The sequence below is a fragment of the Daldinia vernicosa genome, assembly GCF_022497035.1.
Source record: "Daldinia vernicosa strain CBS 139.73 unplaced genomic scaffold F5Y00scaffold_1, whole genome shotgun sequence".
NCBI lineage: Eukaryota > Fungi > Ascomycota > Sordariomycetes > Xylariales > Hypoxylaceae > Daldinia > Daldinia vernicosa.
This window is the reverse complement of record NW_025953917.1, coordinates 803,447-819,992: the sequence shown is the minus strand read 5'-3', so window position 1 is coordinate 819,992 and position 16,546 is coordinate 803,447. Positions and strand designations below refer to the sequence as shown.

Below are 16,546 nucleotides of genomic sequence, written 5' to 3'. Positions count from 1 at the left end.
TCCATTGGCTATTTTAGACATTGGACCGTTACGGACTTTGAATAAACCACCGAAATTCCCCGCAATGTAACCAGTTTAATCGGGTCTTTGCGGGCAACTTTGAAGACGTGATAGTTTCAGAAATCATCAGTCTACAATCAACCCTGAGGTCTATTCCGTACACTAAACGGCCACCCATATCACGGCTATCCTACATCATTACCAATCACGGTCTATTCTGCTTGTTACTTACAGAAAAGAACGCAGAGCAGCCAGGCCGGCGCAATACCAAGCTAATTGGCCGCTTTAGCCTACGACGCCAAAGATGCATTAATACCTAAATTAAGTTCCCTTAAGCCGCACCTATCTAAAAGCTCAATATTGAATTACCATGTACAAAAAGTATCGACTACATACACTAGACGCAAGCTATCCTAGATTTTTTATGAAGAGCCTAGAACCATCTACGAGATGCAAACATATGTAGGCTCGACGCGGTTTTCCTAAAATGGCAAATCTTTGATGCCTAAGAACCACCAGGATTGTTCACATGTTTTTCAAGGCCCACCCGTAGGCCGGGTCCCCGACTCTGTCGTTGTGCAGGGGGAAAGGTATGTAAAGCTTTTGATAGGTTGAGTTATTTTGGGTATAGCCATCGTGGCATTGGCAATGTTTGGCTCTCAATTGACATCCATCCACATTCATGATTCCTGGTTATCTACCTAATGTATTCCAAGGGATATCCTCAAAATTCCGCATACAACATGGGCCTCCCTTTTGATCACGTAGCAAAGATCAGATCGTCGATAACTACCGGGTGGTGCTTACATACATAGGTAGCTTAACACACAGCTGCAATTTAAAATAGTAACACGATCTCAGATACGTAGATAGTTGCAAGCGCCTCATCTATGTGGAACTCGCGTATTGGTTCGATAGATACGGGAATTCTCCAAATCAATTCCATCTCATCTACATGTGAGTTTCCATGAATGAATAAGCTTAAGGCGGCTCTACATCGATACAACAAGGGGTCAAGGTCTACAATTGAACCCCCGGGCCATATATAGGTACCGACCATAACTACCTAGTTCAAGGTCTTTAACGTTGAATGGATGTCACACTCTTGGCATTACCATGTCTCGACCAGTTGCTTCTCACTCGATTCCATATCCAAACGAACCAAGCGTATAGTATTACCCCGCCTCGTTTCCCGTCTTCCGTCTTCACACTACATACGCATTTCGTGTAGGCCCACCGCCCGCATTTGATTCTCTACCCCTCAACTCGTGTCTCTCCACAGCTATCGCCCAGTAATATACCAGTATACCTGCTTTTTTAAACGCGCTCACAAAATAAGCGCTTGGTTATACATATCGACGACGCACTAGTTGCGCTACCACCAATATACTCACCTAAGTTATCATAACCAAGCCACCGTGAACGTAGTCCCAGTATATAAGCTGTTTGTGAGTCATTAGACTGATTCCTTTTTGTTGCCTTAGGGAACGAAGGTTTAGTAGAATTGATCATGTACAATAACATCATGACTCGAGCTGAAAATCGGATCTACGGTTTAAATCTATCGACTCGGCTACGCTCCCGAGCCTAGGTCGTCATTAAACTTATGCAGGAACGGCCCGCAATTGGTTGTGCCATCTGGTTGGATCGTTTGAACTTTGAACTGACCACCGCTGGGAAACGAGTGTACACATGTAGACTAGCCAAAGTTAAAGTCATCTTATGTGGACCCGATTTTCTCCCGGATATTATTATGTACACTACTTCCACGTGCTCATTTCCTCAAAGTTCCATTCCGTCATCGTGATGGACAAGTTTCCCATACTACCATTCTACAAGAATTAGCATTAGTGTAGAAGGCCAATATATAATCCTAGTGGCCAGAATGGTCTAACTTTTTGACATTGTGGGACTCGGCAATGAGCTTATCTCTCGGCTCAGCTCTAACAACATGAATCCCAATCAATTACGCCAGAGCCGAACGGCTTTGTCCTTCCCCCCGGACCCGACGAGCCGACCGTCCAACGACCAATCTAACGCATAGACCTCATCTTCATGACCGGGTAAATCAACTGACATCTTAAAGGACCGCATATCCCACACCTTCAGAGTAGTATCCCTCGATCCAGAGCAAAGTAAACGCTGGTAATCACATGTCAGCACTTTGAAAAATATCGCAAAGATGCACAAAGGAAAAAAATTTCCCTTCAGCTCCTACGGAATCCTCCACAGAGAACACAAATAAATAAGACGAGTACTTACCGAATCGGCTGAGAACGCACATTGGTATACCGGTGCAACCTAACCTTGGTTAGCAATCATGTTTATTTCTCGCCAGCCGCAGCAAAGTTATGCAGGTGGGTGGTTCTTGGGGATTTAACCCAATAAAATAACATGATTCGAGATGTAGACTTACATGGCCTCGCAATGTCGCGAGAAATTTCCCGTCGCTGCTTATCATATTAGCAACATTCCATTGCATGAGTCCATCGGTAGCTAAGGAGCACATGCACCGTGACGGGTGTAGATGACTTACCGGCCCCATATCTTAATATGATTATCCCAGCCAGCGCTAGCAATCAACGTCCCGTCCGGGGAAAAAGAAACATGATTAACTTGTTTCTGGTGCCCTAAAAGTCGTGCTAAAGGTTTTGTACCTTGTTCCGGGTCCCAGAGATATATCGTGAAGTCGTCACTGGCTGAGATAACCCGCTCCGCTATCCTACCTTGTTGCTTCGCCGCCTTCTCAAAGCGCTCTTTCGCTTTCGCTCGCTTCTCTTCCGTAGACGTGGGTACGTTCTTCGTGTGATCATAGAAGGCTGTTCGAAGCACGAAATCCGTTGACAACGCAAGATGGTTTACCCAATGGGCATGCGACGCCAACGTATGTTTAAGCGTCCCGTCGATCGCATTCCATACCTTGATCGTCTTATCCTGGCTAGCACTATAAATCAGGTCCGTCCCACCCCACCTAACACAGCTAACACTGCCCTGCGCCACTATTAGCTTTCTGCCGGCATGGGTGCTTTATACGATTGGCACTCACTTTGTGCCCTGACAGAACATGCTCTGTTATGCCGGTATTCGCAAACCATACTCGTATTGTAGCATCTTTACTAGCACTTGCTAATCTCGGCGTATCATCGCGCCATAAGTGAAACGGTTGCCATGCTATGCTCGTGATCCATTTAGAATGACCATTGAATGGTCTACCAACGGCTTGTCCTGATTCATCCCATATTCGGACTGTCTTGTCCATACTACCAGTAGCTAGGTTCTGTCCATCTGGACGCCATGCCAATGCCAAGACCCATCCTGAATGACCCTTAAGAGTATACTTCGGCGTGCCGCTGTCTGTATTCCATATTCTTGCTGTATTATCACCCGAACCAGTTGCTAAAAGACTACTCGTCTTAGGCGAAAATTGAGCCGCTAAAATAGCTTCACCATGCCCTGGGATCTTATTTGACATGCGCGTCACGGCTTGTACTTTAAATACGGCTTGGGGCTCGGCGGATAAGGTAATTGTGGTCTCGAAGGGATTCTCGATGCCATGTTTACGGAGGACAGCTAAGAATTCGGCAGGTGTTGGGTAGTTATCAATTACCGTATCAGAGCTCGGTAGATGTATGCGAAAGCGATAAGGTGTAAACTCTTCACGTTCCTATAAGATAATCAGAGATTAGCTCTCCAGAACTTTTCGCGTCATAAAATTGAAGATAATACCATACCCTTCCTAGTAGAGTATTAAGCAGTAAAGAGACGTTCTTTTCAGTCGCATCAGCTAGGGGAACTTCTATGGTCTCGGCTAATTGGTTTCCGTCGTTGTCTACAAATCGTGCCTTAAACGAGCCAGCCTCGATGGCCGGAGGCGTAACATCTTGCTGAAGCTGAGTACGCTCTAGAGCTTCCCGTCGCTGTCGTTTCGAGGGTGGCGGGGCTACAGTAGCCATGGCGCTAGATGTGACGAATAATCAAAAGAAAACGTAGACTTTTATTTCGTTTATACGTAAATACACTAGGCACCTGGCCTTGAAAAGTAAGGGTTAAAACTTGACGGTCAATCGCCGGTTTCCTCGTAAATTGAAATATGATATCGCGGGGTGGTGGATTGAATGGTAGATTGAGGAACAAAAGTTGAAAATCTATATCTTATCGTTATCTTATCGGGACTCCTAGAACCCTCGAGTTTTAAGCCTAGGGGAAACATTCCATGAGAGTGTCAACCAGCCACAGTGGCTAATGCCCCCTTACGATCTAAGTAGGTAGAATAGGGGGTGGCTTTAACAACCCCTAAGTGCTCCGGGCAATTACGATGGAAGCTGCGTCCAGTCTTCAAACAGCGGCATGAGCAAAGCCGAATACCTAGGTAGGTAAGTTTAAAGTGGAATTTCCCTAGAATCTACATGTAGTTGTTTGATTAGAAATTTTTGTTTTACCTAATACATCTACTTTTTCAGTTACCTTAGAAGGCAACCTTCGCAGTTCTCGCAACGTAATTCTTTCGAAAGGTCAAGCCAATTATCTTAGTTCATCACGCAAACTATTCGTTAACAACCCTTTCACACATTCACACAGCCAGTAGTTGTCTCTACTCTATCCTCCACTTTCAAATGTCCAAGCAGGCTTTATAATGAGACGATTTTCTAGCCACCGAAGGTCTCGAGCTCCTTCGAGTAAAGAACCGTCTTCCCCTCCACCACAGACCACTGTTAACTATTCCCTTTCTCGTACCACATCTTCTACTCCACATCCACGTAGTTCACAGGAAGTTCCCCGTAGGCCGAATACCTCTGCGAGCCAATTCTCATCTACTTCATACAGCGGTAGTCTCTCTGCAACAAACCTTTCCCATCCATCAAGGCAACGCCGTCGTACCAGCACGGCGTCAGGCCGTAAATCCCGGTCAACCTCATCTGTGTGGGGTTCAGAACCTCACGAAATCGTCTGTGCAGTCACCGAGGCCCGAGGCGTATCTCCAACTGTTGGCCTTGCCTTCATTAATATTACCACAAACGAGGCTATCCTAAGCCAGATATGTGACTCGCAGTTCTATGTTAAGACTATTCATAAAATTCAGATACATGAGCCATCTACAATATTAATCGTCAATACAGCTTTTCCGCCTAACCCCAAATCTAGCCTTCTCGCCATCATCGAGGAAGAACTTCCAGATGCCTCAGTCGAGCCACTGGATCGCAAGTACTGGTCTGAGAATGCCGGCCTTGAATTTATTCAGACACTGGCATTTAGACAAGATTTGGAAGCTATCAAAGTGGCTATCGAGGGCAACTTTTACGCAACTTGTTCATTTGCTGCAGTAGGTCTAGTCCTAGCGCATCCCTTTAGTGTATCTGCTCATAATAACTAGGCAGTCAAGTATATCGAGCTGTCTTGTCGCGTATCTATCATGTCCCATTCGCTTCGGGTGAAATACCAGCCTTCGGAAAATACAATGATGATCGACATTTCTACTATTCATTCCCTTGAACTTATACAGAACCTCCAGGACGCAAAGTCGAAGGATTGCCTTTTCGGGCTCTTAAACGAGACCCTTACCCCTATGGGTTCGAGAATGTTACGAAGCAACATACTTCAGCCCTCCTGTCAGATCGATAACACGCTTATTCCTCGCTACGATGCATTAGATGAGCTCACAGTGAAAGAAGATATGTTCTTTGAAATACGGAAAGGTCAGAGTCGATACCTCAATTTTTAAACACTACACTAACTCTGTATAGCCCTTAAAGGATTTGTAGACGTGGAGAAACTACTGACTATGGTGAGTACGACTGCGTATATTTAACATTTAAACCAGACAGCTAACCGAATAAAGCTTGTGTTTGTGCCTAATCAATCGTCAATTCACGCTTCAGAGCAGGCTATCAATAATATTCTTGGAATCAAAGCCTTCATCACAGCCGTTCCTTCTATATATGAGGCACTAGGAGCAGCACGTACGGATCTACTAACTAGAATACGCGAAATCTGTCGCCTTGAGCTAATTCGACCTGCTATGGATCTCATTGCAGCTACCATTAATGAGGATGCGGTAGCGACAAAGTCACCTCTTGATATGAGGAATCAGAGAACATATGCTGTTAAAGTAAGTTGCCCCCAGTTATACGCTTACTCTGTGACTAAGCCCGACATTTGAAAGTCTGGAGTGCATGGACTATTGGATGTTGCTCGTCAAACATACAAAGAGGCGACAGTCGATGTCCACCAGCACGTTGAAAACATCAACAGTGAGTTTCAATGATAATCATTAGGTCTAGCAGTCCGTTGGCTTATATACTATAGGGGAACACGACATCACAGCGGAATTGAAGTTTGACGCCAACCGGAAGTATTGGTTACAGCTTAGGCAAAGCGATTTTGAAGATCGAACAATTCCAGAAGTTCTCATAAACAGGGTTCGCAAGGGAGCTTGGATTCAATGCCAAACTCTCATCTTAATCCAGTTCAACCATCGTATCACAGATTCACATAACGAAGCAATTATGCTTAGCGACAAGGTTATTCAGGAGCTTCTAGAAGCTATCCGAGGACATATACCAAATCTCTTTCGTGTCTGCGAAAGTATTGCTCTATTGGATATGATTGCAGCATTTGGCCAATCTGCTACTACTCGAGACTATGTCAGGCCTGAAATTGGTAGTGCATTGGCCCTCAAAGGAGCAAGACATCCCATTTGCGAGCGGGTAGGTGTTTACGTTACCTTGCCAATGGTGTTATTCGGGTCTAATGAATTATAGGTGAATCCAGAACGATTTGTACCCAATGATGTCTTCGCAAACGAACAACACCGCTTTCAAATAATCACCGGCTGCAACATGAGCGGCAAGAGCACTTATATCAGAATGATCGCTCTACTGCAAGTGATGGCTCAAGTGGGCTGCTTTGTGCCTGCCCAGTATGCAGCTTTTACGGTGATCCAACAACTTTTCGTACGGATGTCCACAGATGATAGTATTGAAGCTAATATGTCAACATTCTCACTTGAAATGCGAGAAATGGCATTTATATTAAGGTATATTGGATTTATACTTGGCTTTGGTGAATGGAATCTAACATTAGTCCAGGAATATCAATGGAAAAAGCCTCGCAATTATCGATGAGCTTGGGCGCGGAACTAGCACAAGGGATGGGCTTGCGATAGCATTGGCTATATCCGAGGCATTGATTCAAAGCAATTCTCTCATATGGTTCTCGACTCACTTTCAACAGCTTAGTAAGAATCCCGATACCAACGAGTGTATACTTGCTTATTGGATTGGTAGCGAAAGTATTGGGGAATAGACTAGGAGTCTTGAATCTGCATCTTGCTACCGAAATCTACGAGACGGACGGCGGCAATCCGAAAATGACCATGCTATATAAAATCACTTCGGGACAGGTCCAAGAAGAGCATTATGGTTTGAATCTTGCACGTGCGATCGGGTTCCCAGAAAGATTCATTGGAATTGCTGAGGATGTCTCGAAGACGCTTGCAGAGAGTATCGAAAGAAAGAAGCAAAACTCACAGTCACGAAAGCTGCTTCAGCGTCGAAAGTTGATCTTGAATTTACACGATACACTTCTTCAACTGCAAGAGTCAGATATGGATGACGCCGCACTTGGGAGTTATCTTAAGCGACTTCAAACAGAATTCGTCTCAAGGATGGACGAAATCGAGCGCACTGTAGCAACAGATAAAAAGGAATCTTGCAACACGATTGAGATATTAGATGAAAGTAATTGAGGATATAATACATTAAAATCATCTTCGGATGATCAGGATTGCGCGAGACTCATAAATTTCGTTATCGAACTGAGCTGTAATAACCGTCGCTCGTGGGGGTGGTTCTCCCCTTTTTTTTTAAAAGAAAAGGGGGGGGGAGGGGTTAAAAAAGAAAATCAATTACGACTCAGCAACGAAGTCACACAACGGACAAGTCTCACCACCTACATTGCCCCCGATCATAATGAAATACCTCCGCTGTCTGGCAGATGGATAGAAAATACCATGTATTCATAGAGATGCGTCATCCTATAGAAGTATATAATATATTTCCAAGGCACGCCGCTTAGATAGGTTAGGTACCTCTACTTGAACAAAGAAGTACATGAGTATCGTATATTTATTTACATGTTGAAATCTTCCCCAGGGTTCGCCCCGTCGATATGATTAGGGTTCGTTTCATTGTACCAATAGTAGTATGCATCACTTTGACGTCTCTCCTTTACCCCCGGATGCAACGACTTCTTCATTATTTGAACATACTTATCCAGGTCGAGCCCGTTCTCTTTCCGAAATGCAGTAAGTTTCTCAAAATTAATACATTGCCGATTAATCGACCTAGGTTCCAAGAGTTTGTCAGTTCCTCTCGAAGTTGAAGTACGTCAGGCCTGGATAAATGGACTCACATATCGGGTTGCGGGTATTCTTGTCCAGCGACCCAATGGTATGTCATAAGGTTCACATTTCCACTACACTGTAATGCTTGTAGGAGGATATCGACGCAGTGATTGATGTGAATCTCTGGTAAACCCATAACCGAGTGGTTGCGTGTTGTTAACTTGTAGTATCCGCGGTAGGCGTTCTGTCGGAGAGCATTGAGACAGTGAATCTGGTGGTATACATCGAAGGCGCCGACATAGGCGTCATCGCCTAACCCCCACTCGGAGTCTTCTAGCTTCGGAACGGTCGACGGGTCCTTTCCCATCCGCACAATCTCGTCCCGTGTCAGGGGATAGAAACGACTCAATTCCCATTCTTCCCACATCTCATCCGCCTCAGCATTGGGAAGCTCCCGCGCTATCGAAGCGCTATCTTTGGCTGGAAATAGTGTCCCTTGAATCGTCCTCGGCTTCATTTCCAAGTCCAATTTGTCGAAGACGGGGCCTATGTATTTCCCCTTTAGCTATGATCTCTATTATACGAAAGTCCAATTGGATTAGACTGAGTTCGTTATCTTACTATAAGTAGACGCCTGTCGTAGTTCGAAGTTGAGCTGGGACTTATGGCCTAATGATGCCGAGAAAAGAATGAGTGATATCAAGAATATGATGATATTCAGAATTGATATGATTAACGTAGCGGTTGGGGATAAGCGTCGCCATTTTGGCTCGTTTGCTAGTAGCCTTTCGCCTAATAATCCCTCTATCTCTTCATCTTTGCCCCCCATCGTGGAAGAAGGTATTAATAATAGGATATAGGATGAGTCTACGTAAAAGTGTCTGCGGAGGTATGCCTAGTCCCATATGTGAGTTTCGAAGGTAGTACACTCGATGTACTCATCCGCAGTTAAGCGGGACATTTACCGGCAAGGTAAATGCGGAGTATAAAATACCCCTTACTTCACTGCCCCATCGGCTCCAACAGCTTGTCGGAATCTCATGCGGCCGAATTCCAAAAAATTTCGGATGTAGCGGAGCGGTTGGCAAGAATGGTGCGACTCTGCAAAGGTTTTGGACGATATAGGGAGACTTGGCGCTTGTATTCATAGATATCGTAGCACCATCACACTTTACTTCAGTGCTCGAATGAGAAACATATATCTTTACCTACTTCGGAATTTATTTTTCTAGAAAGCATGGGCTTTAGAGAAGGGGGTTTCACAGAGTACTGGTGTATCGAAGGACCCCTACCGGATCCAGAAGCAGTCGATCAGCTAATCCCAGAATGGTGTCAAAAACTGACCGAATCATGCAAGTTTCGTACTACGGAATACATGATTTGAGAATAACGTTACCTTGCGGAACATATTAGGAAGATCAAAGTTACGCTGTTGCATCGCAGACATGGCGCAAACATGGGTTATGTTGAGGGTTCATAGACACGTGAACCAACTAATGCTGCGAGCTCGACCATTTTAATATACTTGTTCTACCCGGGGAAGAGTTACAATAGGTACTACTCTCAGGGCGACTTGCACGAATGGGACGCAAGATCACGTATGTAGTAACCGATGATAAATGAGGTGCATGACCTAATACCAAAAACAGCAAAGATCTGGCATTGTTAGTCCGGGATACGTGATATCAGGAAACAAATAGCCGTGCTGCCGGGTGCGTTGGTTCCACCAACCCAAGGGACGTCGGTAAGGCTCAGCGATGTATGCGAGGAGCATCGGACCGTATACAATCTAGACTTACCCCGACGAGTATAGCCCTAGTTTTCCAAAGATTCGTTTGATATCAATATTCTGGCAAGCACTAGTCTACATATATATATCACTTTCCTATTTATAATACTCCGTTATCCCCTTAATAACTGATCGTTCAGTATACTCAATCCTATAACTTCAACAATCAATTCCAAGCATTCATAATGCGTCTATTAGCCATCCTTCTAGCCGGTCTGGCTGCCGTTGCATTGGCGGCGCCTGTTGAGGTAATCCTAACAAACTATACTACCTATCCTTCTGTGATCGTTCAAGTCTAATCACCATTTCATATGTAGGCTCCTACCGAGTTGAGCGAGCGTCAGTACAGGCCCACGTACAAGGTACACGCAGCACTCGAGGGCAAAGTAGTCGATGCGGAAAAGCGTCAATACAGGCCTACGTACAAAGTCCACGCGGAGCTCGAAGGGAAAGAGGCCGTCGATAAGCGTCAATACAGACCTACTTACAAGGTTCACGGAGAATTGGAAGGAAAGGAAACTGAGTAAATGGAGTGGGATTGCTAGATGTAGTACCGAGGGGTCGGTCCACCGACGTAATCCGGATCGCACTATTGAGTACACACGTCGAATAGTGTTTATATTTAGAGCCAATCTGATCTAATAATGGCTTTCATAGAAGTCTCTGTACGTGGGGTGATGTGGTGATGTTTTGCAGTTCGGCCATTAAATTTGATTGGGGACGACGATTGGTTAACGCGAGAAAGGGGGCATAACTACCTACCTAGGTACCTAACTTTAGAAAAGCCACGTCGGTAGTATTTCACGTATTATTACTTCTATTGAATGGCGTGTCTTAAATGACGCGCGCCGATAGGTTATAATCCCAAACTAGGTACTGTTTTTACTTTTTCCGAAGTCAAGGCCATCCGACCTTTCGCAAGATCCATCTTCTCAATCTTGCTTTTGACGCAAGAAATTTGTTATTCATAAATTTCCTCTACGGAACATATTATATCACATCCCGTCTTCAAGAAAACTAATGTCCAGGCAAGGTGTATGGTCGACATAGGTTATCGGAGGTTAATAAAGGTTTGAAATATTAAGTTAGGTACCTATTAAACCCCTATTAGAAGAGTTGCTATAGTTCATCTAGTCTCTGCGTATTAGAATGTCTTATATAATTTATTTAGCTGGATAACCTAACTATGGTAACCTTAACCAAGAGTTTAACTAGTTATAATTTCCTAGTTAACTAAGCCCTATATAGTTCTTCATTTGGGATGATTCAAGGTTGTTGATCGGTGTATCTATGACCACATTCCATGTATTCTTAATAGTGTTGGACCAAGGTTCGCTTTGGACTAATACGTGACAACCATAAGGGTGCAAAGGGTATTAGCATGTAATAGGTAAGTTATTGATGCTCACCTTCGTATATATCTAAGACTCTGGCAAGCATTAAATGTGTCAAGAAGATACACTATTAAGAACAATAGTTCGCCGCAAAGCTTTCGAAGTTGGCTGTACTTCGGTAGTTAGTTACTAGATTCAGACGACAGTTCTATTCTTGGGTTGAGTATGAGTAGTATCAGCACGGACTATGTTGCGTACTGAGGATTATGAGTGGGTAGATGTATTTCTACATGTTCGTCGCGTCATAGATGACCATTTTAGGAATGACTATCTCCAAAATGTTCAATAATTGGACCCGCACTTACATATGCCGGGATTATCTGTTCCTAATTTGGATTGAAATACCCCGACAGGTTTAAGGCGAAGGATTCCAGGAGACTACCTAGCCAAACTCCCGTCTCGGATGTATCATCCTGTAATTGTAACTCTATAAATTCGGCCTCTAGTGCTGTAAGGTTAGTATTCATGTATGCATGTTACTCTGACAGCATTTTGATAATGGATAGGAGGATTGGAATTCCTAAACATCCGAAAATAGATACTGCAAAAGGTCTTACATATAGGATCTGACGAGAATGGAGGCTGACGCCTCATGAGGTATTTAGGGATGATAGTCTAACCATACATAAGTCCATCTATCTATGTACACACTTTCGACATCCCTTGCATAAAAGTCAGTAATTCTTGCCTAATGCAACTATTGCCTCTAGATCCGATGCTCATCAACGACAAAGTACGACCAATATTCGAAGCATATCATGACGGCGCAGGAAATTGACGTTTTAATCGTGGGAGGAGGACCAACGGGCGTAACATTAGCGCTAGAGTTGGCTGTTCATAAAATATCATTCCGCATCGTCGACAGGGAATTACAGAGATCAGACAAGTCTAGGGCTTTAGGTATTCAACCACGCACCCTAGAACTTTTAAATCGGCACGGCGATGTTCGGAAACTCGTCTCGCAAGGAAATCTAAGCAGCGGTACTACTTTCTATCTTAACGGAAGGAAGGCCGCGGATATCGATATATCGGGTCTCGTAGAAGACTCGGTGTTCCCCCTCATACTCATTATTTCTCAGTGCGAAACGGAGGCCTTCTTGGACGCATGTCTTGCGAAGCATGGTTTCGCTGTCGAGCGAGGTCTCGAAGCAACGTCTATCGTTCAAGATCCCACCGGGGTCACTGTGAAACTAGCCAACCGAGATGGTGCTGAAAAAGCTGTCCGCGCCAAGTACGTCGTTGGTGCCGATGGAGCACACAGCAGCGTGCGACGTGCTGCAGCGGGCCTTACTTTCCAGGGTGCGGCCTACCCACAGGACTTTATCCTCTGCGATGCCCACGTGAGGAACTCCAAACTAGCCTGGAACCGATTTTCTCTTTGCTTGGGCAGGGGGTCTCTTGCCGTATTCCCGCTGAAAGACGGTACAGTTCGAGTTGTAGTGTCCCGCATAAACCCCAAGGTGGATATCGAACCAACATTACAAGACTTTCAAGAAATGTTGAATCAGCTCCATCCAGATGCGGGTGAATTATACGACCCTACTTGGATTAGCCAGTTCCATCTACATCACAGGGGCGTGAATAGCTACCGCGACGGTCGTCTATTCGTCGCGGGCGACGCAGCACATATACACTCCCCCGCTGGAGCTCAAGGCATGAACACCGGCATACAAGATTCCATAAACCTAGGATGGAAGTTAGCCAAGGTGATACGGGGCAAGCGACCAGATTCGTTCCTCGATAGCTACGATCGCGAACGCCGTCCGATCGGCCAGCATTTACTTGAAACTTCGGATAAAATGTTCACCTGGGGTTGCTCTTCTAACCCCTTTTTCATCTCCTTCCGCAATCTTCTATTTACGTGGGTCTTACCTTGGTTTGTCAGCAGCCGGGATCGTCGTGCCAATATCTTCAAGTTCATATCGGAATTCGGTATCAACTACAGGGACAGCTCCGTGGTGGGTACGGCATCGGGGTACTCGGGGCCGGTGTTGGGGGGCGACCGTGCTCCGGACAAGATGATTAAAAGCGCGGGTAAGGAAAGGCAATTCCTAGAGCTTATCACGCCAGATACGCATCATCTGGTACTTCTTTCAGGGGTTGGCGATGATGCTATGACGGAACAGGCCATACTAGAAGTGCAGTCAGGTTTTGCGAATAAAAACTCGGACGAAGCTAAAGTGCACTTGATCCTCGACGAAGCAGCTGATGGAACCAGTGTTTCTGGGCATATCGATCTTGGAAACCGTTTACATGGTCAGTTCGGTTGTTCCAAGCCTTCTTACGTCTACATTCGACCAGATGGTTATATAGAGCATATTGGACTCTTATCGGAGTTCCAGGCCCTATTAGGATGGCTCAAGTGAAGTTGGTTAAGTCTAAGGGACGGGTCGTTATTTTTGGTGTGCTATATCTCTTATAATCATGTCGATTAATTGTCGGATATCCAATAAGTGCATCGAAAATGTACTTGAAGCGAGGCGTTACGGCAAGCCAGGTATACAGGTATAACGGTATACAGGTATAACCCTATGCAAGTCTGCGCTGGCACCACAGAGGGTTCCACTTCGGAAGATGTAACATTGGTGTGCGCCACCCTTTTTGACTCTTTGACGTCCTTCTGCATCGAAGAATAATAGTTTCCTAAACATCTTCCCCATACTTCCCCATACCACAACATCTCAGCATATGCAGTCTTTCGAATTTCTCCTTCCCTAAGGTTTCATACAATATAATTACGATAAATTAAACCAAGATGTTCGATATAGAAGCGCTGCCAATTGAACTCTTCACTTTGGTTATTGAGCATTTGATAATTTCCATTGGTATCTACAAAGCATTCATACTTCGATCCGTCAACAGTGAGTAATACCTCCTAGTATAACGCACAGCAACAATATCCGATATAAGCGAATTTGACATTGTATCTTTTCTTATTTTTCTTTTTAGGAAACTTCAACTCTGCTATACTATTCGTTATCTGCGACAAACAAATCATAAACGTCAACCATTCGGCTACGTGGCTGTTGATTTCCCGCATGCCGATAACCCCGAAAGGCAGAGTTCTTCTAGCAAAGTCACGCTCTAGAGAAGCCAATATAAATGATGCCGCATCTGTCATCGCAAAAGTGAACCAGGCGCTGGATGACTTAACCCGACCATCAAAGGAACAGCAGGCCGGGCAGCATCAGATGATTGCAGAGACAGTTGCTTATAGATACCCCCGTTGTATAAACTACCCCCCCCATGGTATAGATTGGCCGACGAAAATGAATCGTAATGTGGCGACGAATGCTCACAATGTCCTCATGGGTGCTATTATTATCGGTAACTTGCCTCTTGTTAAGACACTGCTGGAAGAGCAGCAAACGGGCATCAACGCAATTAACCACTATTTTGGACGGCCTCTAGAAGTCGCTGCCGTTCGGGGCCATCTACAAATCGTCCGATATCTTATAGATTGCGGTGCTGATCCTTGCCGGGACGATGACGGAGATGGTTGGTTTGGTTTCTTTACATTCCATTCGAGATGTGCAATAGGAGCCGCAGTCCGAGGAGGACACGAGGATGTCATTCAGTTACTTATGCAGCCAGAGTATACTCTGTCGCTCACTAGTGCTGAGTATTTTCGTGTGCTCTTAGATTGTATCAAATTTGGGCGTCTTCATGCTATTCAGTCACTCTTACACGCTTCAGGGAAATCATTATCGGACTTCACCGAGTTTGGCAGCAGAATGTTAAATACGGCGGTGGAGAACAATCAACTAGACCTAGTGAAGATGCTTTTAGACGGTGGCATCGATGTAAACTCAACTTTACCCGGCCAAAATCATTATTGGAACAAGATACTATATTTGGCGGCGTCAAAAGGGAATCCGCGCATGGTCCAAATTCTTCTCGATCATGATGCCTGTGTAGACCAGGCGGAATATCTGTCCGGTCCTCCTAGGACCCCTCTTGAAATAGCTTCTAGGCGTGGACATGAAGAAGTGGTTGACATTCTGCTTGCGCACAGTGGCGGCCCTGTTGAAAGAGCATTTATATGCGCCGCAGACGGAGGTCAAACCCATTTAATAGACAGGCTTTGGAAGAAAGATCCACAAGTGCACACAAGACCATGGCCTCTTGATGACTTATCTCGCCGATTAGATGGAGGTGGAGATCGTGGACATACAGTGGGCGCCGAGGCATTGTACCGTGCTTTTAAGATCAGAAACCCAGCGGTGATCTCTCTTTTGGTAGAGCACGGTGTTTCGCTCAATGAGAATTTAGACAAACGCCAGCTAGATATGTTACAACTACCGCGGTGGATGGTAGATTATATGGTATCGTTAGGTGCTGAAGGCATAGAAATTGATTACGATCGCTACCACTGTAGCGAGGTTATCTCCTCCCCAAGAGGAGGTATATTGATAATGAGACAAACTTGGGAGTGGTGTAGTAAGTACTAAGAGGAGATTCAAGCAGACATCTTGCTGACCAAGTCTATTGGCATTCGTGGTACATTTTCTAAGAGGCGACACAAGTTATCTAAGGTAACCTTGACTTTCATTTTGCCTAGATTAAGAATGAGAACAAATAATACATTACCTATCTCTCTCCGTACCTATATAAATATTTAAATATTCAAATATTCAAATTTCTGTATAGGATATGCAAGAGCCGGGGATACAGTTGTTGAATCTGTTGTTAATCCGGATCCTCAGCTTCAACCGGATGCTACCCCACAATTACATTGTCGGCATTTCCGGTAATGGCCCCGCTTAGGTCCGATCCGATTGCGGGCTTTGGACGCATGGTGCCTATATTGATAACGGCAAGACCAGCATTTCGGTGGCTTTGGTTGCAACGAGATAAGAGCTACGGCAAGGAAGGTTCACGTAATAGTACGCACGCCGTGAGGGGTAGTTTAGATATCGCGCGTTGCATGTGAAGCCCCTTTTCATAACTTACAAGTTACAGGTAGATAATATCAATCAACCAGAGCCGCAGACTCCTTCATACTATTCTATAGCATTAAGA

General features: G+C 44.8%; 6 protein-coding genes across 6 annotated transcripts; 4 read left to right on the top strand and 2 right to left on the bottom strand.

Moving 5' to 3' along the window:
- Positions 1-2,029: 2,029 nt before the first annotated feature.
- Positions 2,030-4,111, bottom strand: F5Y00DRAFT_4720 (YVTN repeat-like/Quino protein amine dehydrogenase). The gene is made up of 3 exons (XM_048013705.1): positions 3,732-4,111; positions 3,047-3,664; positions 2,030-2,991 (listed from the first exon to the last, which is right to left on the bottom strand). The coding sequence occupies exons 1-3, from the start codon at positions 3,951-3,953 to the stop codon at positions 2,533-2,535; spliced, it is 1,299 nt and encodes a 432-aa protein (XP_047870221.1). The 5' UTR covers positions 3,954-4,111; the 3' UTR covers positions 2,030-2,532.
- Positions 4,112-4,633: 522 nt separating this feature from the next.
- F5Y00DRAFT_267508 (muts domain V-domain-containing protein) lies at positions 4,634-7,744 on the top strand (the record flags this gene model as incomplete). Its single annotated transcript, XM_048012081.1, has 9 exons — positions 4,634-5,320; positions 5,372-5,693; positions 5,742-5,782; positions 5,837-6,106; positions 6,161-6,248; positions 6,304-6,704; positions 6,759-7,033; positions 7,086-7,234; positions 7,284-7,744. 9 exons carry the CDS (start codon positions 4,634-4,636, stop codon positions 7,742-7,744), a joined length of 2,694 nt encoding a protein of 897 aa, XP_047870220.1.
- A 319-nt stretch (positions 7,745-8,063) lies between these two features.
- Positions 8,064-9,427, bottom strand: F5Y00DRAFT_222756 (uncharacterized protein). The gene is made up of 3 exons (XM_048005774.1): positions 8,963-9,427; positions 8,410-8,887; positions 8,064-8,341 (listed from the first exon to the last, which is right to left on the bottom strand). The coding sequence occupies exons 1-3, from the start codon at positions 9,168-9,170 to the stop codon at positions 8,128-8,130; spliced, it is 900 nt and encodes a 299-aa protein (XP_047870219.1). The 5' UTR covers positions 9,171-9,427; the 3' UTR covers positions 8,064-8,127.
- A 450-nt stretch (positions 9,428-9,877) lies between these two features.
- Positions 9,878-10,935, top strand: F5Y00DRAFT_4685 (uncharacterized protein). The gene is made up of 3 exons (XM_048013703.1): positions 9,878-9,939; positions 9,991-10,378; positions 10,448-10,935. The coding sequence occupies exons 2-3, from the start codon at positions 10,316-10,318 to the stop codon at positions 10,655-10,657; spliced, it is 273 nt and encodes a 90-aa protein (XP_047870218.1). The 5' UTR covers positions 9,878-9,939; positions 9,991-10,315; the 3' UTR covers positions 10,658-10,935.
- Positions 10,936-11,964: 1,029 nt separating this feature from the next.
- On the top strand, positions 11,965-13,923 carry F5Y00DRAFT_4676 (FAD binding domain-containing protein). The gene is made up of 2 exons (XM_048013702.1): positions 11,965-12,167; positions 12,235-13,923. Exon 2 carries the CDS (start codon positions 12,283-12,285, stop codon positions 13,888-13,890), a length of 1,608 nt encoding a protein of 535 aa, XP_047870217.1. The 5' UTR covers positions 11,965-12,167; positions 12,235-12,282; the 3' UTR covers positions 13,891-13,923.
- Positions 13,924-16,109, top strand: F5Y00DRAFT_267506 (ankyrin repeat-containing domain protein). The gene is made up of 2 exons (XM_048012080.1): positions 13,924-14,385; positions 14,474-16,109. The coding sequence occupies exons 1-2, from the start codon at positions 14,280-14,282 to the stop codon at positions 15,973-15,975; spliced, it is 1,608 nt and encodes a 535-aa protein (XP_047870216.1). The 5' UTR covers positions 13,924-14,279; the 3' UTR covers positions 15,976-16,109.
- Positions 16,110-16,546: the final 437 nt, after the last annotated feature.